At 36.3% G+C, this 27653-nt stretch overlaps 1 protein-coding gene across 10 annotated transcripts in view; it reads right to left on the bottom strand.

The window, feature by feature from the left end:
- Nucleotides 1–27653, bottom strand: part of VPS13B (vacuolar protein sorting 13 homolog B) — a 491200-nt gene that overhangs the window by 198168 nt on the left and 265379 nt on the right. For all 10 annotated transcript variants that reach the window (XM_074885247.1, XM_074885238.1, XM_074885283.1 and 7 more), the window contains 5 exons: nucleotides 26419–26625; nucleotides 10208–10379; nucleotides 9038–9152; nucleotides 6821–6962; nucleotides 4664–5072 (listed from right to left, as the gene is read on the bottom strand). In XM_074885247.1, coding sequence (XP_074741348.1) covers nucleotides 4664–5072; nucleotides 6821–6962; nucleotides 9038–9152; nucleotides 10208–10379; nucleotides 26419–26625 — 1045 coding nt within the window. The remainder of the gene's footprint in view (nucleotides 1–4663; nucleotides 5073–6820; nucleotides 6963–9037; nucleotides 9153–10207; nucleotides 10380–26418; nucleotides 26626–27653) is intronic.

Below are 27653 nucleotides of genomic sequence, written 5' to 3'. Positions count from 1 at the left end.
AGCTCAAAGAGTTCATCATCTGAAGTGGTTCACTTCAAACACCAGCATGATACATAACAAGGACAGAATGACATCACACTTGTTCCCACGTCCAAGGAAATTCTGCAACACACTCACGTGTGAGTTCTGAAAACAAAATGATAGCAGCAGAACAGAGTTTAAATATTTTACTGAAAAATGAAATGCTTGTTTTGGAAAGAACCAGTGAAATCTATGAGCTTAAAAAATGGCTTCTCCAGACCCATTAATATCTTGGTGACTAAAACACCATGATCTGCAGCTATATATACATACGTATATTTTTAAACAGACAGAAAAAAATCACAGAATTCACAGAAATTCTAATATGATGTTTTGAAACAATTATAGGAAATACCACAGTAAACATGCAACAGAATGGTAACACAAGTTCTGACACACAACTAAATCAGAACACAAGGGGTTTACTTAAAAGAACCTCATCTACTTAAAAAGCAAAGTCAAATCCTTTAGTCCCCAAAGCAGATCAAAACCATATACAAGATGGTTTGGTTGCCAGAACTAAGGTAGAAAAGTTAAGCTGACAACAAAATCCTGTCTGTGACTAAATCAGAAACCATATTTTCAACTTTTAGATCAAAAAAAATGAGCAAGTATTAGAATTTCTGCCACTGTACATTTTTTTCTGATACATAAGAAAAAGAAGTGAAAGTATTAAATATACTTCAGATTGTAATTGCAACTGAATTAGGTGGCAAATGCCTTATTCTGAGAAGCGGTTCTTAATATAAGAAATAAAAATAAACACAGGACTACTCATCACTGTCTCTATTATGTAAGCATCGTAGAATTTTTTTTCAAGGCTGGGAATAGTTGTGTACAGCTTCCTGTAGGTCAAGAAACTAAGGCACTCTTAGAAAGAATTACAGGCATTAATATTTTCAGCTGGTTTCTAAAGAGTGGTAATCTGAGTCATAATTTAGGATGATGAATTCATATTCATTAACCCAAGAATTCTCCCATTAGCTTTTCAAAATACGGGAATAATGTAGTGAGTAATCATAGTCATTATAAATATTTAAAAATTTGAGGGAAAGAAAAGGTCTACACTACACAACATAAGCACAGTCTAGGAAAAACTTACAGACCCAAGGGTAATAAAGTTTTTCACCATCTCACTTGGTTTTACCCACTCTTCTTTTTGCTGAGCTAAACACATTCCGATCTTTTAATCCTTCCTTCTACTGCTTCTTCTCCAGCACTTGATTAGCATTTGCAGTGCTTTTCAGCACCCTCTCCAGTTTTGTCAATTCCCATTTTTCGAATAGAAAGCAAATTGGACATGATATTCCATCATCTGCCATATGCAGAAGTACAGCTACTGACCTTATTTCTTTTCACTAAGTCCACTGTGACCCTTAAGCTGTTTTCAGCCCCTGTCTCCCAGGATAGTCCATCCAGTCATGAAGATATAGTCTGCATAATTTTTTTCCTTGATACATAACTTGAGCTTTAGAAGATTTAGTACATTTTCTATGAGCAGTGATGGAAGCACAGTGATCCAGATGCACAGCCTATAGAGTCCTTAACATTTTCCTCAGGAAATTCTTTGCAACGTACATTGATGCTAGCAGCAATGGTTTTATATTTACTTTCAGATTATTAAATACCGATTTCACTTATTATTCCCAACTGACAATTGGTTTTTTTTAGACTTCTAGTTAGCCATTTTAAATTCATTTAACCTTTCCACAGATACCGTATGGGGATACATTTTAATTAGAATACCATGAGACACTATGTCAAACTCCTTACAAAAGTCTAAGCATATCAAACCTTTGCAAACGTTTTATCAACTAAGAATTGTAACCATAATGAAAAATGGAAATCAGATGTGTTTAACAAGACTAATTTTACATAAAACCACATTTATTATCGTGTAACAAATATGTAATTCTTTATTAACTGAACCCTGTAATAGATTTTTTTTTCCCCCTTTATGTTCCCTGAGGGAGAGCAATAAAACTACCTGTCTTAATTTTATTTGAACATCACACTTTTCATTTTACTAGATATACCTTCAGCTGTCTAAAACCTGTTCTTCCAAGGTGTGTTAAAAATTAGCCTCAGAAGACTAAGATCCCTGAGCACCAGTTATTCAGTCTGACTGATTTGAAACTCTTTAATAGTAAGCAAGGAGGATGTTACAGACCATATGTTACGACAGACTTCAAAGTAGGGAGTCATGCTCATGTGACAAGAATATATCACTTCTACAAATGCAGGACATACGTTTATTCAGTATGCCGCTGTTTCTTTTTCACTATCAACAAATTTATCATGTCCTTTCTAGTGATTCCTGATATTTTGCTCACAGCACATAGTAAAAATCTCTTATTGTCCTCAAACCAGCCAGATGTGGATTTTCCTAGTCTTTACCACTTCTTATAAGTGTTTTGCAATTTAAAATTTTTATTTAGTGTTCTGCTATGCAGTATTTCTTGTTTCTATTTGTTATATATTGCTTTTATATATTTAGTTGTCTTTACTTCATCACTATATAAGTGATGGCCAGAGCTTGAAACACCACCTGATGTATTAACAAATCAAACTGAGGGAAAGTAGCATTGCTTATTGCCTAGGATAAAATGCTGCCCTCAAGTACACCACAAAAACAAATGTTAATCTGGTGCTGCTGCAAAAACCATGAAACTAAAATGTTGTAAAAATTTGTGGGTGTATTCATACATGTGTAAATGCCTCACGAGAACAATAATGATTTTCATTATTTCATAGTGTTTGTGTACCACAGTTCATAGTGCAAGTTTGGGTTTGGACTGCACAAATGCAAATAAAGAACAGATTTACTTTTTTTTTTTTTTAACTATATATGTGAAGTCACAATTAAATACGTTTTTTTGGAGAAGGATAGTTTTGGTAGCTATCACTAGGTACAAGGAATGAACAGCAGACAATTGACTAAAAGAAAAACTGAGGTAATTGTTTTTCTACTTTTACTGAGGTGATCACACATAAATTTTATCAGATTAAAATTCTTTCTCAATCAATAAATGATGAATGAGCTCTTATGGGGGCATATCTCCACAACATATAAACACTTTTCTGACCTAGCACACCAGTAATGTAGGTCATATTCAACTCTCACTCCTTATTATTGTTTCTAATTTCTATTGTTCTTGAAGACAATAAGCAGTAGAAGAGAGAAGTGATTTATTTCACATTCAGAAACAGACAAAAGTTTGGGAAAATCTGGGGTGAAAGAAGAAATGAACAGAGAATGGTACTGATTTTCATAGTGATGATATTTCAGAATTTTCCAGTGGAAGAGGTTAGCTGACTTTCTTATTAATTTACTAGAGCTAATCTTTAGCATTATTCTCTAAAAGCATACATAGTTTTCTTTCCTACGTACATGGTTAACCACAGCAATTCTGTTCTTTGCATGCATTTTCAAGCAAGGGATAGCAACAAGACAAAGTTTTTTATTATTTCTTTTTAATAAAGTATACAGCTACAGAGCTACAAAAACACTTTAAAAAAAAAAGATTTCCTTGACAGCATGCCCTAGAATTTCCTTCCAGCCAGAATCATAATTCCTTCTTGCCAACACATCCAGTCTAATTTTATCTTCCTGTGTTTTCAGCATTCCCAATTGGAAAATTGTAGAGAATGTTGGCAAAAAAATGATCCATGTAAATTCTCATTGTCTGCACTTCTTGCAATTAGGTTATGAGAAAAATCTAAATACTCTTAGGATTATATTGTGTGCTATTATGTATAATGGTAAACCCCCTCCCCATACCTATAAGATTATGAAAGCATATCATGATACCAGCAAAACACTTTTTTCCTTTTTTTTTTTTTTTTAATCTCTAGAAGATTTGTTGGTAATGGAAATCTCCACATTCCTGCTAGCTTTTAGAAGATGTAATTTTAGCATCTCTTTAGTTATATATAAAGATTGTAACAGGGATGTAAATATACTTTATGTATGAAGGGAAAACAATTTCTTACAGAAAAGTATTATCTATAGATCAAATGGCTACTTATTTTTGTTTGAAAGAACAGTTTAAGCTATCCACACCTCTATACATACCTGAAAGTGTCTTACATAAGGGAGTCGGAATAGCTTCAACTAAGACCTACTAAATAAGTTATGAATTATATCATCTGTTGGGCATCAATCACAAGGTACATTTTAACAACTTTCTCCACACTGAACTAGAATATCTACCTGCTTCACTATTGCACAGTTTTCTAGGTGCTAATTTTCACGAGGGCTAAGGCTCCGTGATTACACCCCATCGCTGGAACAGGCATCTACAGAAGACTGAACTGGTATCAGCATAATGAGAGCTGACACAAGAATCACCACTGCAGAACTGGGTTAAATTCTCCTTCCACGATTCTTAACCATTTTTTTTTTTTTTAACAATCACATTTTAAATGCAAACTCTATAGGTACTGGGAAAGCAAAGATCAAATAAATACCTAAAACCCCCCAACTTTTCAGCAAATCTGCAGAGAAGTAGCATGAATGTTAGATGTTTCCTAACTCTGACCCTTGAAACTGAAGGCCCTAGCAATGGTCAGCGACTGAACTAAGTTAGAGTATTTGTCTACACTGCTTAACAGAAAAAAACCCTCTACCAAAATACTGTACCTTCTGCAGTATGACGATCTTCCTCATTCTGGGGAAAGAAGACTCTTATTACACCAGTGCTGATATAAATCAGAGGCAAGTTGCGGGAAGTTAGAGCATGAGTCCTCATTGGTTGGCCTGGTGATTTTCTTTTCTCCTTTTGACTCCTTGGCAACCTGGCTTGAAAAATGCTTGCAATTGCATTAAGCAACGGAAAACAGAGGACCACATCAAAGGCCTGAGCAGAGAGAAGGATCTCATGAAGAAAGTGAGGAGAACCATCAGTGTGACCTTCTGATAGCTTATGGAAAGTTCTTCGTTCATTTCTTGATATCAGTTTGTGCCGGACATTTTTTGTCACAGCTTTGGTGTAAGTGAGAGAAAGAAATCCATGTTGTTGGTGTGAGCCATCTAAAAGTTTTGCAGTTGTCTGTTTCAAGGAAAAAAAAACAAACAACAAATTGCTGCAAAAACGTACACATACAACATCCATTAATTGCTATATTCTCTGTTAGTTAGGATGTTTAGGGTTCTGTATTTTCCACTGTCTCTGAATCATAGAGAAAATGTCTTTCTTTTTTTTGCATGGGCAATTTTTTCAGTGTGTCCACACTTCACTGTATTGTGTCAGTTAAAACTATGAATTGCTGATCATTTTTATTTCTTTTCTGATTATTTATGTCATATGAAATTCAAATCCAATCAGCCAAAAAATACACTATATATTCAGGAGTCTAAATTTACCAAACATTTTCTGATAATTTTCCACACAGTTATATATTTTTATTTCTCCTTCACTTCAGACATTTTAGAAGTAGCTCTTACAGAAGGAAAAATGCAAGGGAGTATGTGAAAATACTATAGTTGCTAAAATAATGCTTGGGTACTGAGATAGCTTCACTCTATCTAAATATGGGTATATAAACCACCCATAGTCAATTAAATACTCTAAGAATTGAGCTGGTTTTGCCTCACCTCTGAATATTTAAAGATAATAGCTGTATTCCTTGCTAAAGCATATCACTTCAATAAAGATACATTGCACTGTACTTTAGAAATAGATTTCTTCACTTAGAAGGAGAGATTTCCTAGATAAATATGACAATTAGATGCTTAGCTCCCAGAAGATGTACAGTACAGTTTTCATATTATCTTTGAAAGGCTATCATTCATACATTGTTAAGGAGTGAAAAATGTAAAAATAACCAGGAAAACCATTATTTTAACAGTGTAGTAAACATTTTGATAGAATTCTGTAAGATTGCTTAAATATTAGCACTTAAGCACAAATTAAAGCAACTACATTTTGCAAGTAGTTGCTTCTTTCAGCATCTTAAATTTGATTAAAAACAATTTAATGCAATTTAAATGTTGCTAATGGAACAACAACATCTCTTTCTTAAATAAACAGGATACATAGTTCAAATGCTGAAAAACTGGAAGCTTTTATCATTAAGTGAAATTAAAAAATTAGTAAGTTAATTTCCTATAAGAACTGAAACAAAGAGATTAAGAGAAATATTACCAAACAATAGTTATGATGAAAATAAATTAGACCACACAAAACTTCCACTAACATAAAAAGATTCTATACAGCCATATATTTGTGAAGATAAAGAGCCCAATGTCATAACATATAAAGTCTTTCAAGGATAGGCAACAAAAAAGGGGGTTAAATATCTCACACTGAAATAGTCTGAATCAGCAAGTAATGTTCCAAGCGTTCAAAAGAAAGACTCAGATATGAAACTATTAATCATTGCATTATCATAAGAGATAATTTTAAAAGGTTGCATAAAGGTATACTGCAGTAATACAAAGTACTTAAATCCCTAAGTAGATATCAGAATTACATGAACAAAGTGCAGCATTCAGTACTGGATTTTACACACTTGGTCTCCAAACATTAACGTATGTGCTCACTTTTCATATAAATGAATCCCATTGACTGCAGCGACCCATCAACCCTTCTTCTCATATCTACTAAAAAATGACTGACAGCTATTACTAAAGGATGAAGGAAATAACACAATATAATTAATATAAGCAATACATATATTCAGTTAAAAAAAAATTTAGATGACAAGGAACTAAAACCATATGAGATTATTATTTTTCACTCCAGCTAGCATTTATTAGTGGAAGTTCTGTAGTAAAAATTTTTAAAAATATTCTTACAGAGGGAAAGAAGCCAGAGAAATTACTGAAAGGGTCCTGCTTGCTGATGGGTCGAACCAACAAGGTACGTCTGTTCAGCTTGTCAGTACAGGAAAGGAACACACCTCCATATTGCCCCAGAGACCAAGAATCTTCCCCAAGGCTTGAGGTAATGAACGAGGCATGGAAGAGAGGAAAACAAAAAGCCAAAAAAAAAAAAAAGCAAAAAAATTTTACATTACTACATAGCTGCAAGATAAAGCCTATGCCATACTTCTTCCTAAAAAGCTGAAATTCAATCAGATCAACCAAAAAACTGATTTAAAAAAAGTAACTTTGTACAATTTTATGTCAAAGGGCAACCTACAGCAAATGGTCAAAACACATGAGAATAAAAGTATAGTAAAATCCTGCATAGAGAAAAGGGACTTACCCCTGGATTTTCAGCAGATAGCTTTATTAGAATGAGCAGAATGATTACAAGAACCTAGAAACTCTGAACAAAAAGCTGCATTCATATATGTTACAAAGTCATAGCATTATTTAGAAAAAATGAGCTATTAAGTATTGAAATGTGCTTTGTACTACAGTTCTTGTAATCATTCTTTTTAACATATGTAAGAATAAAGAAAAATACATTGCTTAACAAGAGTTACTCAGGTAAGCACTTTAGTCTATTAAAGAAATCTCACCAAAAGCTTTTCTCTGCATTGTAGAAATATTCCTTCAAAATGGCCTGACTGCCAGTCTCCCTCTGGCCTAGAAGACAGAATGTTCACCTTATCTGTTCTCTGCTTTTGGTTTTAGTCCACAGAGATTTCAAGACAGAGAAAGGTACTCTGAAGAGATTGTGAAATAGAAGTGAGACCAGTAATTATTTTGTCAAGTAGAATAATTTTTTTTTTTTTTAAAGCCTCGATATAACTTTAACAAAAAGAACACCCTGAAGTTGAAAACATTTCTAATGGAACATTAGGCTCCTGGGAATGAAGTACCTTCTCTCAAGCTTCCCATAGAGTCTGTGGATGAAGAAGCATGTTAATAGCACCTAGCTACTGGGATTCCAAAGCATTTTAAAGCATCATGACTTGATTTTAAAAGATTTTGAAAAATAAAGTATAAATTGTGATTACCAAATATTACAACACGTACAAACAATAACTGCATTTGCAACAGGCAAAGGATTAGGAATTCAACTTACTTTTTTTTAGACAGCTGATCAGAAGAAAAGTCTCAGAAATGGTGGTAACTTTGCTAAGTTGATATTAAATCTCCTTCTTGTTGTACATGGGAAACAGTAAGTGTCCAATAATAAGACTTTGCAGACATTGGATCCTAAATATTTTAGTCAGTTTTCAATGCCAAAAAATGTTCTGAACCTTTTAATTTTTTTTTTTTTTCGTCCTCCTCTCTGGGAGTAACACAACAACTATTCTATTTTCTCTTCATTTTTGTCTGCCATAACGAAATCTGTTGATCTGTAATAGCAAACACTAACCCAGCTGATCAAAGACTACATAGGCTCTCTTTTATCAAGCCTAGTGTGTTCATGACCAATATGAGCTAGAAGGTGGCACACGCAATCTCTCTACAGAACCATGTGTCTGGGTGCCAAATGAACACAATCACATTAGTGCAGCAAACTACTCAATTAACAAGACTTGCTAAAGTTGCAAGACATATAGTAGGCCTAACTACCTACTCTAAATGTACATAATATTGACGATAGACTAGTCGACATTAATTACTGAAATTTTGCTCAGGCGTGTCTGCATAAAACTATACTGTGTCACACAGACACAGATAATCAGCTTAGTCTGCTCCATTACGGTGTCTCTAAGACACGGCAAAAGAAAAAGCTCACTTTTTCAGAAACTTCTTTTTAATATCTAAGAGTATGGTACCATAAATCATTAAATATTGGCACTTGCTAACAGATCATGAAGCAATATTTAAGGAATTTCCCATTCAAAAGTTCAGTTAAAATTAGTTATTTTTGTCTAATGGACCAACAGAGCAGTATGAAAAAGCGCTCTCCTGATTTATAATGATTTCTATGTATTTCTTTGGAACCAGATGTAATTCTGAGAAAATGTAATTCTGATTTTTATTACTAAAAAGGTTAAAAACATTTCACTGAAATTGAACAATTGCCTTAAAATCAAGTTAAGAATTAAGAAAAAAAACAAACCCTGTTGCCTTTCAGCCTGAAATTAAAGCAGAACTCCCATGAATTACCTGTTTCTGTAATGGTCAATATTGAAGCTTTCTATTTTACATTTGATTTTGGTATAGACATCCTGCATATCCACTGAGGCACTGAGATCTTCTAATTCACTGACAACACAAACTTCTGCAATAGTCAAAGAAAATAAAAGTTATTAGTTATTAATCTGAAACTTGCAAGTTTTAAAGCAAGAAATATATCTGAGACACAAATAGGATGATGCTACTTCTACTCAAGAGTATTTTCATAAAGTATTTTTTGATTCAAATGCCACACAGATAAGAACCGGAAAAAAAATCCTGGAATTCAAACTTTTTGATACAAATGTGTAGACACATATATGGGGGGTTTAGTTCAGGTGTTCATAGTATAATTCCAGAAAAAAATGTAAAAAAAGTATGTGCCAAGCTATTTACCCTAACAATACTTGAGATTTCTTTCTCTTGTGTAGCTAGTTTTTTTAAATCAAAGATTCAAGTACATGTCCTTGAAAACTAGCTTTAATCATTAGTCCCCTTGCTTGTTCAAATTTCTATGAGTAACAATGTTAATTGCTAAGCAGCAGTGTTTCCTAACAAAAAGATATTTGAAGTCCTGCAGTACCTCTATAGAATCCGAGTTCTTTTCAAACAATTACTGTCCAGATGATAATCCAACTTTAACCTCAAAGTTAAAAAAGAGAAGCTGTGTACCACACATATTTCTCTTTTTAACACAGAAGCTGAAACTTCTATGTTGAACTCCATATTAAACTTTCTATGACTTTAAGGATTATACTATGATGATTAAATTCAAATTTGAAATTATCAATACAAAACTACATGTCTATACATGGACATACACAAAACACACTACTAAATCATAATCAAAATGAAAAATGGTTGCTTCTAAGGCAATAAACGCAGCACTCTATTAAGTAAAATAACCAACTTATTTCCAATTTAATATAATCGTCTCCCCCCATGGAGGGGGAAGTTTATGCCAAAGAACAACACTGAATTCTGATTACATGCACTAACCTAACTACAGCTTGTCACTCTAGTTTAAAATGTAGATCCAACCCATCATTTCTGCATTACAGTGTTTAATATTGTCAGTAAATGCCCTGAATAGCTAACACTGTGCTGTAAAATAATGTATGGAATTTAAAATAGTATATTAGGGGGAAAAATGCTGAATACCTGTGCCATTATTTCTAGGATCAGGAGCAAACAATTTTATAGTAATTTTTGGCAACATCCACTGCATCCATAGGCTGACACGTCCACTTGAGACTCCAATATTACTTGTTGTTTGTTCCAGTGTAATGGAGTCTGAGAACGGAGAATCATCACCACCCTGAAGAGAATCACCCTATGAAACAGATGTAATAGCTGAGGAAAACAAGTATTGCTTTTCACTGCTCCTCTTTTTTCTTCCGTATAGAGTGATGTAGATGCCCAAACTATATGCATATAAATACAGACTCACTGACAGTATATTTGAAGTAAGCCATTTTTTAACATCAGGAAAAAAATAAACCCTTTTCTCAGGTAGAGATAATAGACTTTGGCAAAGATTATATGGTAAAACTGTAAGGTTGCATGACTTAGTTCCACTTGGCATAGTGAGCTTTCCTCATTAACTCTACACTAAGGAAATACTATCATCAATGAAAAAACACATGAATATTCTGACATGCAGTGGGAAAGGGGATAAAGCAGGCTTATGCATATCTGAAAGGCAAAGGAGAAAAGACTTGTTGGAGGTGCCAAAGGAAGAGGCACCCAGTATGGCCATAACACTTCCATACTACATACACACTAGTTTTGGGGGTGGGTTTTTTCCCTTTTTCTATGTGCTTCCCTGCAACTGCTTGGGAAAGTGATTTCACAAAACAGTAACTTTTTGTAAGAATTAGAAGCATTTTAGTTCCCACTTGTCTGTTATTGAAAAAAGGTGATTGTCACTTGCAATGTTCTTAAATATACTATCTGTTGACATATGAGCTTGTAGAAGCTACTGTGCCATAATCTCCGTTCATTCTCTAAAACATTAAAGTCTCAACAAAGAAGACACAAAGGTTAATGTTTTTAGGAGAAGAACATGTCAAATGAAAGCTATACTGAAAATCCTGTTATGAGGGCTTATCAGAGTTCTGCAGGCATGTTCTGATAATTCCTGATGGCACAACTAAAATATTTACCAGGCGCAGGACTTCATCCTGCTCCTTTGCTGGAACTTACTGTCTCTAAATAGGAAAGGAAAAATGCAAACATACAATTGCTCATCAGCTCCTAGTGTTTACAGCCTATTAAACCAAATGCAAGGGACACATAGTCACTAATGTCAACTAGAAGCCACTAAAAATACACCAGCATCTTCACTTGCAACTCCACCAAGTGTTGCAAGTATTCTTCATTATTCAAACCAAAAGGAAAGGGACAGTGTATTGTCACTTTGATCCATTAAGACCAAGTTGTTTCTAAGATTTACAGACCAATAAATACCCAAAGTCTTAAATTTCAATGAAGGTTTTGGGGATTAGCATTTGTAAAGGATGATAAACAACATGTCTGGGAATTTTGAGATTTATCTTTGACTAACCAAGATGAATTACATGGAAGACACCCTGGAATCAGATCCACACAGAAAGCATTGCAGTTTGACTGAATCCATTTTAACCTGTCAGGCAAGAAGTTACAAGGCACTCACTTCAGCTTCAGATGTCCCAGAAAAACTTACTTTCGGCAGCAATATTTAAAATCTGACAGTCCAAGACTGGAGAATGTGAGTATGAAAATCCTGTTAGCAATCTATTTTCTGGATGGGTAGAACTTATCTTAAACCAAATTACATAGCTCATATGGAAGCATTTATGCTGATAAATCACATTTTCAGTCAACTCAGAGCCTGCAGTTTAATTATAAGATTTCTATCACGTATACATGTTCACTTATCACCAACCTAATTGTAAAGAGAAGACATGAAGGTAGCTCATAATCCTACAAAAGTTTTGTACACAATCCATTATGACTGTGGACTATCTGATATACACCAAATGGAGCAGCTGACATTGTGCTTTTAGAATACACCGCATAATGAAGAATATGATTACCTTTACCACTTACTTTTTCAGAGAAACAATGAAACACAGCTTCTGCTTCCCACTTTCAGCTCTATGTCACTCAAATTCACATTTACTGTGTTGTTTGTTTTGTTTGGTTTTTTTTTTGTCCCAGCAAAACTCTTAGAGGACACAGAGAGAAACAGCAAAGGTACTTTATCTGCATGCAGTAACCTTTATCCTTGAAAAACTCAGTGATACCTACTACAATTGGTAAGAAACCATCTACATTGTCTGACATACAGAACTTACCACTCCAGATATTCATTCATGTGAGGAAGGGAGAGCTTGTGCAACTAACTAACATATGTTACTGGAAAATAACATCTAAATGTGTGACTATAATATCTGGACTAGTTCAACAGATGTAATATGAAGTGTTGAAATGAAAATTAAAATTCAATCCACCTTCAATTATCTATGGTGATGGTGGCTTTGCATTAATCAAAATGCATGAAAAAACATGCATATTTCTGTTTACTTTTATATTTATTATATAAGGCATTATTGCTTATGGCTCTGAACAGATTACCTGTAGAGCCATAGGTGACCTTCTTTGAAAAACTGTTAAACTCTAGAGGTGCAAAAAGTTAGCCGCTATTAATATGAGGTTTCTTAATGGAGTATATATACATTACAATCTACTTATCTCACTTTTGAAAACAAATGAAAAGAAAAAATCAGGCCATAGTTCAATTGAGACAAACCTTCAGGTTAAGTACTGACAGAAGGAGATGATACATAGCACTGTAATGCTCATTCCATGGTGAAATTACACAATTCAGAAAAGAAATATCCTACCCTCACCAACCAAGTTTTAAGAAAAATCAGTGGTACATCTATAACATTATATATAACTACAGACTTGTGCAATTTTTTAAGAATATCATCATCACTAGATTTAGTTTAGTTTAACAAACTGCAACATGTGTTTTATGGACTGAGAAATTAAATTTTGTTTTAGGAAATGTCATTCAAATGACAGTGGGCTTCTGCTCTTCAGATACCATTTGTGAAGACAAAACCAAAAGATATATGAGTCCAATTGTAACTCTACCATTCTACAGGTTCAAGACTATTAATCCATCTAATGGTGTCTTTTCATTATGAATGTAACTAGCTAGTACATAATTCAGGTGTGGAAAACCGTTTATGTACAAATCTGTGTTGACTGTATTAAAGAAATCCGTTTTTAAAAAAAAAAGCATCAGAGAAAACAGATACCCTGGCAGTTACTTGAAGTAAAGCTGCTGTTTCTAAGTATTAAGTAGTTCAACTTTGTAAATCCCTAGGATTAGAGATTAGTGTTATCATTGTAATCATCAGTGGCTGGTGAACAGCAAATAAAAAAATGCCTGTTTTTTGCAAAAGAGTCCATGATGAAGAAACCATTCTCTATGAGAAGTGTTTCATTAGTGTACAGAAAGCAAGCGCTATTATAATTGGGAAGATTTCCTTAAACATTAGTCACAATGGGTCAAGGAACCATGGATATAGCATTAGGTGACAGTGTACGAGTCAGACTAAAAAAAGATATTACTCATTGGATTTATGAATGCCATGTAGGAATGAGATCACAGACCATGAAAGACAGAAAATGAAGAGTTCAAACACGTAAGAAAAACAAGTAGCTCATCTTCAAAAGAACTAACAAAAACACTAAGAAAGTCATGCAACGTTGACAGTACTAACCTCTGAAAAGGTGTAATCTAAGCTAGTATCTTAAATATGAAAAAGCAAATAGGGTAATACATTAGAATGCATATTATAAATTCATTATCCTATGATGGGCTTTGTCTGTGATGTCTTTAATCTACCTAAATCTTCCAGATGTCTCCTATAAATGCTTGATCACTTATTAATGGTCAGATTGACAGAGAGAGAAAGAATATAAATGAATGAATGAACAAATACAGAGCTGGAGGTACCAAAGACTCGTGAAAACAAATAGAAGAAAACTAACACCTATGCCTTGGTCTGAATGAAGTTACTGCTCTGTAAAAAACAGCAGTACTTAGAGGTCTATCAATTAAATGCATGGTCCTCATGGAGTTCATAAAGGCAGAAGTGCAATTAGCCCAGAAACTAAGACAAGAGAAACACTGCTCTCCCTGTATAAGACAGACATGAACACACAGGTCTCAAGTAGGTGGACAAGGACCAGAAGGGTATGAGCAAGATTAATCAGAAAGAGAGAAAGAACACTTGTCTGTGTATGTATATATTTACTTTCATGTATGGTGGAAGGAGCAGGGAGCTGTAATAATGGGAGTTAAGGAAAGTAATTTCGGAAAGAAGATTGTGAAAGTACTTACAGAAGACAAGTTACAGAAACAAGGGATGAATGGATGCGTCCATTGCTGGGAGAGCTGGTAACAGAGCATAGAAGAGAACAAGCAGACAACCAGAGTTAAGGGAGAAGGAGCTTCATCTGGTTCCCTTCAAACAGACCTCCCAGAGGGAAACTTCCCTATACCATTTTACCCACTAATTTTTATAACACCTTTGAGAGTCCTTTCTTCCCTGAAAGGTGCTTAATTGTCACCAACTTGTCAGTGTGTTTAAATCAGTAACAACTAGCTTATAAACTAAATGGGAAGAAGAACCTACTCAAGGCTACTTTCAAAAAAAACCCCCAAACTTCAGCCACACAGTATGCCTTCTCTCCCTTCCTGACCTTTATCTTTTGAGCATTTCTTCTCCATTCTGTTCTCACTGAGCAAACCTCCTTACACAAAACCACCTGAAATTCCTCTCCAAGCCATGGACTTCACATGACCATCTTGTTTACTTTTATTTACAAGTTTTATAATTTGTTTACTCTTCCTTCTTCCATTTTTCCCTTACATTGTCTGCAAATTTAATTATTAAATGTAGCAGGGCTTGTCTCCTGCTGTGTATCTAATAATATTTAATGTCTACTACAGTAGGACATCTAATTGGGGAAACCTCAGGTAGCTCATTTCATACTCCAAAGCAAGTGTGGCACAGTGGACATACAGCACCCAACAAGATGAAAAAGAAAAAAAAAAAAAAAAAAAAGAGTGGTAGAACATGCTAAATAACATGTTCAGGGCAGAGGTTAACCCCTTTCCACCAAACTGTGATTCATATTTCGTATTTGCTTCCCTAGCAAAATCTTTCCTGCCTCTTGCCAAACCTTTTTGTCCAAACACTCCTATCTCCGAGTGCTGTTTACTAACCATGAATGACATTTCCTTCTGTCCACAAAAAACTCTACTCTCTCCAGTGCCACTTAATTGTCCTACAAGGCAGCACTGACAGCCACATGGAAGCAGATATCTTTTCAGCACTGTAAGCAAAACTCAGTTTTGTTTCTTCAAGGATGCCAGTGCATCCTCCCCCAGTATGGGGAAAGAATGAAAATTGGGAAATGGCCTTGGAGAGTATCAGTCCTGGAAGTCCCCCAGCATCTGAAAGGATGTAGGTAGAGAAGCCAGCCACTTCTCCAGTACTAACCAATGTCTTATTGCTTCTCCTGAAATGGCAGGCTCCAGTGATAGGACAGTGGTATAAGCCAGGAATCAACAACAATCCAGCCATTTTGCCATACTCTGACTATTCCTGTCCACTCTCTCCAAACACCAGCCTGCCTCCCCTCCAACTATCTACACTACCTCCTTGCAATGCTATAAAAAGCAGGAGCAAAAAAAGTATCCTTCCAGAGCTGGAAAGAACACACAATTTTGAGAATCCTGTCTCCTTAATGAGACTTTATTTGCAAAGTCCTCATTCCGACATCAGAAAAGCCTCATCCTATTTCATGACTTGCGATTTCATGCCATCAGCATAGCATCAGTTTTGAGCCTTTCAATTTCTGCTAATTTCTTCTTGTTTCCTTCATATAACTCATTCAAGTGGTTCTTTGACATTCTGTCTTCCAATAACTTCCCACACCTCCACAATTTGCCTTTGAGTGATACCTCTAAAAGATTATGCTTCTGTTCTGGAGTTTCACTGTGTCTGGGATGACTGTCCTCATCAAACCTCATGCTCTAGAGATGCTACTTTGGAACAGGGAGATCCCTTCCGCAGGGCAGCTCTGAAGGAAGGAGCCAGTCAAGAACAATTTCCCTTAGCTGAGATCTTTGGATGGATTTCACAGGGCATCAAGAAATGGAAGGCAATTAAAGGTTAAGGAAAGAGAGAAACAATACTTATTTAAACCAGATAATACATTTATTTACAGTTCAAGCCAAAGTTAAAGCCAATGTTGATGTTCTGTAGACCGATTTGGTGATCTCTATTCTTCTCATTCTATAAAAAGCATTTTTCTTTTTTTTTAAAGAAATGAAGTATTTTTAAAGTTCTTTCTGTACTGTAGGCACACTTAATTTGCCAAACTGTAACTTACAAACTGTGATGGAGGGAGTGGGAATGAGAGAGTGTCCTCCCTACCCTCCATACACACCCTCACTCTCCTATTAGGCATGTTCCAAAATGCTTTTTGTATGAAAATCAACTTTGTTCTCAAATGTTGTAAGGTCTCTACATTTCTGAGAGTTAAAAAAGAAGAAAACAATAATAAATTAAATTAAAGGGCTACAGTTAATAGCAAATACATACTGCCACCATGACAAGTTTTGAATTTTGTAATTGGATTCTTTTATTTTCATAATTTAATGGGCTCATATGTTTCATACATTTTGTTAACTTTTTTTTTCCCACTGAGAACTTTTTTTGTGTAGTGGTTTGAGTGTACAGATAACTTTGTTCTGTAGAAAACTGAGGTTATAATTTTCCTATACTTTTCTTTAAGCTTATTTTTCTGGATATTAAATGATGTTGATGCTCCTCAGAGAATCAACCAGTTGATAATTTTGGCACAAGGTTACTTATAACAGTATCTGTGAGGTTCTTGAAGAACTGCATTTATCTAGCATTACCCCAGACATATATTGTCGTGGTTTAACTGCAGCTAGTAAGTAAGCACCACACAGCTGCTTGCTCATTCCCCGCCGCAGCAGGATGGAGGGGGAAGAGAACTGGAAGGGTAAAAGTGAGAAAACTCGTGGGTTGAGATAAGAACAGTTTAAGAATTGAAATAAAATATTATAATAACAACAACAACAATAATAATAGATTGTAATGAAAAGGGAAATAACAAAGAGAGAGAGATAAAACCCAAGAAAAACAAGTGATGCAAATGAAAACAATTGCTCACCACCAATCAACCGATGCCAAGCCAGTCCCCAAGCAGCAGCCCCCTGGCCAACCTTCCCCCTAGTTTATTGCTGGGCATGATGTCATACAGTCTGGGATATCCCTTTGGTCAGTTGGGGTCAGCTGTCCCAGGCTGTGTCCCCTCCCAACTTCTTGTGCACCCCCAGACTCCTCGCTGGCAGGGTGGTGTGAGGAGCAGAAAAGACCTTGCACTGTGTGAGCACTGCTCAGCAATAACTAAAACATCCCTATGTTACCAACACTATTTCCAGCACAAATCCAAAACATAGCCCCATACTAGCTACTATAAAGAAAATTAACTCTACCCCAGCCAAAACCAGCACATATATAAAAAGCAAATTAACCCAGGAATGTGCAATCAAATTTAAAAGCAGGAAACCCTGCATTTTAGGGAATGTGACTCCTACCAACTTCCAAGCCCATTATATCAAAGAAGTGTACAAAAAAACCAGAGTCACAGGTACAGGCCCAGATGTATCATTAGACACTGCTTCCTCCTTTTCTAAATACATAATGGAACAGGCCATATATCTGATATGCTATAACCAAAAAATACACATGTGAAGAAGAGGCCAAGGTCCTCACAGTTTCTGTTACTATTGCTGGAGCCAAGCTTTCACTGGTATCATTCCAATGTTGTCTGTGCATATGTTTGTCTGATTTGCAGATGTTTCTCACACTTTAATTTCTGTAACATGTGAGGTGGCTTTATTAAATCCTATTCAAATTTTGTAGCACACATCTGCATAGCTACAGAACAGAACTTCATTTAGTTAATAACACAAGTAAGGCCTACACATGCATGTATTTCTGGAAGTGAACTTGAAAAAGAAAACTAGTCCTTGAATTTCTAGAAGCCAAACGGAGGATGTCGATGTAAAACAATGTTATCAGAAATAAAAGTCTCGTGAACCTCTCGACACAGCCAGAGGCAGAGTAAGTTGGGGGTTAGACACCTAGGCCTGCAACTGCCAGGGTTTTGGAACCTGTTCTATCACAGGGCCTGCAAGTCCTAACCAGGGCCTCGGGTTACTGCGTTCCCATCCAGTATTCCAGGTCACTTGCACATACTACTCCTTGGACTACCTAGCTTGATGATAAGCTAAAACTGTATTAAGGCTCAGGCTTTCAGCAATAACCTCTTCTGTTTGCAGCTATGCCAGCTGCAGATCATATCAACAGACATCCCCAGCTGCTCAACACCATGTCCCTCTCAGAGGTTACCGGGTTACTGGCTCCACCCGACCCCTACTTCAACAGTTCGATGTGAACATACTATCTAAATTTTTTCTGCCATTCAAACATGCGTAAACAGTTGAATTGCCCCATTCTCCTTCTCAGTGGCAGAAGCACTGCAGATGCTCCTCTGAAGGCAGACGTTGCTATATGCTGTCCTTTGGGAGATGAAAAATGAAGAGACTGCATTTCTTCTTAGCCTTCTGTTAATGGTACTGTAACCAGAACCACTAGGCAGAGTCACAGGGGCTGAAAAACTGATGGTCTGCAGTAGCTGACTGTTTTTGTTTTTTTTTAAATTAGCTCAAATTCTTAGAAAATTTTTGCAGTGAAAAACTAAGAAACTGAAGTGAGAAGAGAGACTGTGGTCTTGTTTCTCACGCAGTTTTAATTTTCATTTTGGATTTTCAGCACCCAGCGTGGTATTGTTAAATATGTTTATGCATTAATTTTCTGCTCCGTTTCCAGATCTACAGAAAAATCAAGCCAGACTCAGAAACCCTGAACTATTTTCCCACAACTTCTCATGCCAAGTCCTAAAATATACAATTTAATTCTTTCACCAATTGTTGCAAATTGACCAATATACTGAGTTTATTTTCTTAGCAGAATTTATCTTTGTTCATCAGGAAGATCCAAACATATGAGGCCTTCATCCCTGGCCTGCCTAAAGCTCAGGGATGATCACAGTTTGGCCACACTAATGCTATGCCTTATCAAAATAACTTCTGCGTTCTTGCTCAATCACTGAGTTTCCCCAAGGACTAAACACTTCTACCACTGTTTGTACTTAAGTAAACAGTAACAAGTGGCCTGTTGTAGTCTGTACTACCTTTGTTTTTGCTGTTCCAAAGGAGGGATGGTAAAAATGATTTAACTGTTTCCAGCCTTTCAGTACTTAAGACTCTCACTCATGTTTCCCTGTCTTACCACCACACAGACTAAAATTCAGTAAGCTAGGTAGCTTTATCCACATAAGACTGTGGTGATCACCATCAACTTGTCAGCATGAAAAGAATTACATGCAGCTTAAAATATAAATCATCCACAGATCACATAAACAAATTACTTCTTTTGCTGTTTAATATAAACAGTTGTGAGAGTTTGCTTTCTTCCGATTCATTTATAGCAAGTCTGTCGCAGCTGAAAGAAGCTTTAAAAATAATCATTTGTCTCCCATAGAACAAAATAACACATTAACTATAAAATCTCTAAACTTAAAAAAAAGTATCTATTGCAGAAAAGTATTTTTGTTTGACAGACTTCAAGATTTCAAGATTTAAAAATATAGGAACATATAAACAAAACGCAGACTCTGATAAAACACAAATTTCTGGAAAATGTCCTTAAGTCAAACCTGCAGAAATACATATTATTGTTTAATTACTCTATATACATCATTGCTGCTTATCAGCAATAATGACTATAAAATACACAGCTGCAAGGTGAAATTGTGGCTGATGCACTTGATTTTTATATATTACCTCCTCTTTTTCTTTCATTAAAAACATTATTGTTATAATAATCTGAAAACAAGTTATAATTTACAAATACAGATGGTATTTTCTAAAGCAAACAACATGGACATAGATTTGCTCCCACTGACTTCTTTGTAACATTAGGCCAATATTAAGTAGCTTCAAATTTCTAGAGACCAAAATGCACATCTATAAATAATCAATACTAGCATTTTAGAGAATATAAAGACATTAAGTACACAGCATTTAAAGAGATTAAAATAAAAGTATTTTTCTATTTCTCTGAGTATTTGAAAGTTGTTTGCAGACCTGTCTATATCAAGCCAGCAATCAAGCAAGGTTTTGTTGGTGTTAGGTCTCCTGACCAGTGAGTGCCTGCACTATAACTGCCTCATCTGCTTTTACTGCTCCCTTGATGGAATTCAGACTCTGTGGGAAGGGACAGGAGTGGTCCAGTTCCAACCAGCAGCAAAACCACAGACAGTGATAAATCAGACCCAGGAAAATGGTGGAATGCTGCTTCAATCTTCTCAGCTGCCTCCACTTTCCCTTTCCCCTCTACCATTCACTGAAAGCATGCTTTTTTAAGTCATCCTCTGCTTCCATGCAGTACCACTTCTTCTCAAGTTGGTTAACTTTCCTGACATCCCAGTTATTTCTGTGAGGTATTACAGATAACTTTTGCCTTCCTGTCTCCAAACACCACCAATCCCTCCCCATGGCTCAGATTTTCTATACCAGTTTCTGAAGAGTACTTGAAGAATACCATGTCATATGAAGCTGACAAGCATTAGGTTACTCTGACATCCCCTGCCCTGCTTCTACACTTTTTGAAATTAAAATTACTTCTTCAGAAGGTACCTAGAAAAATATTTAGTCCTCAGCTGTTCTTTGGTGTGAGACAATGCAACTGGGTTTTAAAACACTTGTTCAGATTTCACTAGTTAGGCTCTTGTGGACAAACAGGGTCTCCAGATAAAAAGTCTTATGTTTAAGATAGATGTTATATGTAACAATCCATACTTGGATAGACTGTGGAGGACTGTGTCTTCAGCCAGAAGAAAAACTTGGCCTCACTGAAAATAGTGTGGTATAACAGACAGACACCTGGAGCCCGTTAGGCAATTTGACAGGTAAAACTAGCTGCTGTACTTCACAGGAGACAAAACAATTAAAAAAAAAATCTGTCTACATTTTTCACAAGGGTTGTCCACTCACTTTGCTTTTAGGGCAGAGGAATAGCTGTATAGCTCTCTGTACCGATGCCACTCAGATGCATCCCTGCATCTATAATGGGGTTCTGTGCATATTTGAACATACTAAGAGATTATTTTTTTCAGATAAAGTCTATATTATATGGACTATAACTGAGGTACTCAGCAGACTGAAGTTCAAAGTAGCAGTTGGAGACAGCAGAAGTGACCAGATTGTGTCCCTCATCTTCACATCCCACTCTCTTCAAATAAAGGAAAAGCACAATTTCATGATCATACTATCTACGGCTATGTAAGGTAATAGTAATTAAGTTAGCAAAAGGAACAGGGAAACTAAGTGATCAACTACTCTCAAAGGACACTGGTGAAAAAGAATGAGGGAGAACATTACTTAGCTAATTTTTCACTACATATATTTTTAAATTCTCAACAATCCTTACCTCAAAGAACAGGACAGCAACCATGTCATTATAATGAAAACCTATCTTGTGCTTTGACATTAGGAAATATGTTGAATAAGTTCAGAGACAGCCACCAACTGCAGAAGAGAATGAGTGTGCTGGGTTTGTGTGTGTGGCAGGGTTTTTGGTAGCAGGGGAGGGGGCTACAGCAGTGGCCCACTGTGAGAAGCTTCTCAAAGGTCCCCTGGCTCCAAGTCACACCCATGTCTGTGCCAAGACCAAGCCAATTAGTGATGGTGGCTGCGCCTCTGCGATAACATATTTAAGAAGGGGAATCTGGGAGGAGGAGTGGGAGTTGTGAGGTGTTGCAAGGAGGACACCTATGCGAACACCAAGGTCAGTGGAAGAAAGGAGGAGGAAGAGGGGGAGGTGTGCTGGTGCAGAAACCCCCCTCAGCTGATGGTGAGACAGGAGGGCCACCCACCCTGCCACTCACGGAGGTCACCAGTGGAGCAGATGCCAACCTGCAGCCCATGGAGGACCCTACACCGGAGCAGGTGGCTGCATGCGAAGAAGGCCGGGACTCTTGGGGAAGAAGTCCCACGCTGGAGCATCTTGGGAGGAACACATCCCACGGGAAGGACTTATCTCAGAGAAAGCTTGTGGAGGACTGTCTCTCGTGAGAGGGGCACTGTACTGGAACAGGGGAAGAGTGTGAGGAGTCCTCCCATTGAGGAGGAAGGAATAGCAGACTGACCGTAACACCATCCCTGGCCCCCTGCACCGCTGCAGGGAAGGAGGTAGAAAAATTGGGAGCAAAACTATGCCCATGAAGAAGGAAGAGAGTGCGGGAAGGTGTTTTTAAGATGTGGTAATGCTTCTCACTGTCCAACTCTGTTAAGTGGTGGTGGTGTTGTTAGTGTTTGAATTAAATTGATGTTCTTTTTCTTCCTCTAATGAGACTGTCTTTTGACCGTGACCATAATGGGCAAGTCATCCCTCTCTGTCCTTATTTCCATTCCTGAGCCTTTTGTTTCACTGTCTCCTTCCCATTCCTGAGTGGGAAGGGGTGAGTCAGCAGCTGCGTGGTGCTCAGTTTCCCTCTGGGCTCAAACCACAACAATGAGTTATGGAGATACTGCCAACCTTTATGTTACAAATTATGTAATTCATATTGTCTAAAATAGTCTATTAGAAATGTGAGAATTAAATATGGTTTATTCTCACTGGTTGGCCAAGCATGATTCTCCTACCTCTTCCCCTTTCTCACCCACAACAGTACTACAAACTCATAGTCAACAGGACTGTGCATGGTCTCAGGAACAATGTTCTTAGCTACTTTACACATGATGATCTGCAAAAATTCATTGTAGCTTCAAAACACTTTGAGATTTATTTTTACTGATGGTCACCAAAAGATTAAAAAGAAAAAAAAAATCAGATAAAGTGATGAGTACATTGACTTAAAATGGTGGTAGAGTGCTTAAGATCATTTTACCTACGGCTTAATAAAAATCTGTTTGGAAAATGTTACTTTGTTTACATCATCTAGAATGCAATAATTTGGTCACCCTACTAGGTTATTCACCTCACTCCAACTGGTAGCTTGACATAAAATTAGGTCTAAGAGTGAAGGGATAATTGTTTTTTTTGAGGTTCGTTTTGTTTTAAACCTCAGTCTTTAAATATAAGAAAGCACTAGGTCAAGACAACCTTTGATGTTACATATCGTAACAGCCAAATCATTTAGATTAATCCTCCAGTGGCTATCCGTTCTTTTTCACCTTACAGTACCCACTAACTTTTTTCAAGAAATCACAAAACCAGTATCAAAGGTGGTCTTCAAGTATAAACACTGACTCACAAATTCATAAAAATGATAGTGCCCACAAACTCAAACACAGTATTTTTGTAGCTATTAGTCTTATAGGAATCTAAAACTCTGGCTTGACTTCCAATGACAAAGATTCTCTCCAAGTCTTTTTTTCAACTACAGTAATTCAAAACCTTTGCCTTTCTCTTTTTTTACTGTTAATTAAAACCCTTGTACACCCTACATACTGTTTTGATTTTAATCACCTCAATACATCTAATATTCCCACCCAGTTAATCAGAAATGGAGAAAGATTTTCCTCAGCTGCCAAGCCAAAAATATTACCCTGCTACTTGAACAACTCTGTAAATCTTCCTGACAATATAAAAATTGGCCTTCTAATTCTCATTTTTAATTTCTGATGAAGAACTTCTTACAATCTCAAATATTTGGCCAAATATATGTTCTCCCACCTCACTGTCTCCATTAAACAAATTACACCTGCCTCAGTATGCTCTTCTATCTGTGCACTTACATATCCCTTGTGCTGGTTCTTCTGGACTGCCTTCCTACCCCAGCCACAGACAGAGCACCTTGGGCTGAGAGCTCTGAATGGAGACGATGGACAGGAGTCTATTCCTCTGTCCTTCAGTCATACGAACTATGGCTCCATGCAAACATTTTCTCCTGTTAGTACCTTTCTTTCCTTTTCCGTATTTTTGTTAATATCCTCAGAGCATGGTCAATTTTTTAATTTATTTATCCTGTCTAAGCACAATGATACATTCCTTTCAAAGCAGTTTTCAAATCTCAGTTGTAAAGTGTTATGTCAACTCTAAGTCCCTTATTGTGAAAAAAATCCAATATTAGTGCCATGTGTTTTAATATAACTTTCTATTTTAACAAGATTAAAATTATGGTCTTAGCTTCGGAGTGGAAAAGACTGAACACAAATTCTAACATTGTCCTTTGTTGGCTAATTCACCAAATTTCATTTAGATCAGGAGAAAAATTATTTAGCTGGTGCATAACATCTGTTGAGAATAGGAAGAAAATTAAATAAATGATGAACAACATTTTGCAAAGGGGTAGGATATGAACATTGAACTTGGACCCATATTACCAAAATAATCTTGGTAACATGACAGATTAAAACAATTACTGAATCAGTTTCAAGTAATGCTCCAAGTACAGCATGTACTCCAAATACTGCTGTCTATATAGAGGGTCAAAACCAAATCGTTATTTATAAAGCTGGTGGTTTCTGATTTTAATGAGAAAGGGATTTGCTGTGAGTAGGTGGAAAAATACTATTTTTGTGACCATATTGTTTTCTTACTATTATTGCTTACCTTCAATTCTGTATCCATGGCAAAATTTTTTACAACTGAGATCACATACACATAGAAATACACCAAAACCAAGGCTATTCAAATAATCTAGAAACATTTTAGTGAAACAACTTAAGAACTTTCAGTTCTTAAGTTTAAACACCTTTTAATGACAGTTACCTCTGTGTGTGTGTGTGTGTGTGTGTGATGCATATAAAAAGTAAGCACTAGCAATCACCATTTCATTTTCTCCAAACCCAGAAATTAATATAAACCATACATAGGGTTAGAGCAATCCTGGCCAAATGTTGTTGAACATGTAATTGCACTCAGCATTCAAACTGCTGTGTATTTGCCTGTGTTCCAGATCTATTCTATGAGATGCCCCCAAAACTGCTGTGTTTACCCTGAGAATGAAATCCAGTCTCTCAGAACGGTCTCCCTGCATTGTAATAGCTTTATGTTACGAATGAAGCATTGCATATGCATGATATACCATCGGTATACCTTCAACTAATCTTACGCATTTTTGGCTCTCTCCTGGAGCACAAACAAGGCCAACTCATTATTCTAACTAGTGAGCCTGACAGAGGCACTAAGAAAATCACAAATACTAGGCTTATTCAGTTGCACAGCCTCCTGTGACCACCCATTCTATGATATATCAGCAACCTGATCACTCGTAGCTAACGATACTCATGGATGAAGTTTAAGACTGTATTCGTGCTGATAAAAGAATTAGCCTTCTTTCCTCAGTATGGCAGAGAAGCACAACTCCTTCCCATGTCTCAAAATAGTATTTTATAGTCTTAGGCACACACAGAAATTAAGATCAGGTACCAGATTGCTCCAGACAGTGCTGTAAATTAAGGAAGCAGAAATACATAAAAGCAAGTGACCAATCTCTCTTATATTTGAAGCTGCATATCCAAATCCTCATGTGACTCAGTTACAAAAGCACTCCTGAGACATGAGACATCTGGGAGAGGGGAAGGAACTGAGCTCCAGAAGTAGTTCATAGTTGGAGGGTAACAATGGCTGGATGGACCTGGTGTGAGCGTACAGCTGGGTGACTTGCAGTGCCAGCCTTGGGTGCCTTCACTGCCCCTGTATCTCTCCCAGTTGTCAATACACTCTACACACAGCAGCTCTCTGTTGACTCAGGCATCACAACGACTGGCTTCAACATGACAGGCTGACTGCTGAAGCTACTTGGAATGACTCACAAGCAGCAAAGGTATCACAGGTACCTCCAAAACACCAGTTACTGTTCTAATAATTCTGGACTTGAAAAATGCCTTATGCTTCTTGGCCTGAAAATACTAACCATAATTTTCTGACAAGTGTTAATATTCATTCACTTCAAAGAAAAACAATTCAGAAAAATAATAAACATATGATCAAGACAGCAATTTCTTTTTAATGTTTTCTCCTTCCTCTTGTTTCACCAAACTGAGTAATAAAGTATTCTTCATTCATTTATCAGGGCAAAGCTACTTTCCATAGGGACACTACTGCTCTTTCTGATCCTTCTGGTTCTTACTTGACTGCACACCATACCTTCTAAGTCAGAACTCACATGACACATTTTTTTTTAAGAAAGCCTACCTCTGTAGTAGTCCCAATGTCAGCAGATGGGCTGTATGTGCTGGTATCTGGTGGGGCGGTACCAACACTACTTTTAATTGGAGAGCTAGGAGGAGCAGGTCCTGTCATGGTTTCAGTATAGACAGAAGATTGATATAGAACTCCTTTCCTCTGAATTTTATTCCAAACTTTACCTGTGATCTCTGCCAGTTCATACAGAAGCTGCACCTAAAATAAAAAAAACACAACACCTTTTTTCAGATGAAACTTTCCTTAATGAGGTGAAGGAAAATCAAAGTCCTCCACTGAGAGTTAGAATGTAGCAGAACTGAACTTCTCACCATTCATAATGTTCTGATAAGCAACTACATTGCAATTAAAATAATTAACATTAGTTATAGTATAGTGATCTTGATAAAAATAATCTGTGCTTTGTCTAAACATATGGTATGTAGTTCATAAAAACATAAGCAATAACATGGTCTTGTAGAACTCTTACTAATATCAATTTTAACAATTAAACAAGGGTAATTTATCATATATTCACATGTATAGATATTGCCTCTAGAAAAAGGCAAACATATAAACTTTATGAAATATTAACAATGCAAAAATTATTCATTTAAATCATATTAAAATAATGATCCCACGCAGAATATGAAACTGTTCTGTTTTAGGGAGAATATCCACTATCAAACTCAATAGTCTCCTGGTATATGTCATTCCTATATTCAGAAACACACTAACTTGCACATTGTTTGACTCAGTTCTAAGATATTTACACAAGTTTTTGTAAATAAGCATTAATCACAGAATTTGTATGACAACATACTGTAATATACTGTATAAAACAGCCTCAGAGAAAACTGCAAACAATATATAAGCAGATCCACAGCTGGATACCATACCCAACTTGCCATTATAAAAAATGGAAATTCTCATATTTATAAGAACTTTAAGCCTCAGGACACATCTACTCTATGAAACTGGCTTCTTATGTGGGCAGAACAGATGCAGAAAAACATTGTTGTCAATCTACATTTGATATAAAACAGTACTTGATTTTGTGCGTGAGAGTGTGCGATAAAGTCACAAAGTACATACTACAGTCCTTTCTTAAGAGGTGAAGTGCTTAAATTTTATAAAAAACTTCTTAATTGATCCTGGATTTTCTTTTGAAGTTTCAAGGCTTACACTGAGCAGGTCATATACTCCATTTGACAGAATTCTTCCTTAAAGGAGATAAACTTCTCAGT

Source organism: Strix uralensis, chromosome 1 (genome assembly GCF_047716275.1).
Source record: "Strix uralensis isolate ZFMK-TIS-50842 chromosome 1, bStrUra1, whole genome shotgun sequence".
Lineage (NCBI taxonomy): Eukaryota > Metazoa > Chordata > Aves > Strigiformes > Strigidae > Strix > Strix uralensis.
The sequence above is the reverse complement of the archived record's forward strand: the minus strand, read 5'-3'. Positions and strand labels throughout refer to the sequence as shown.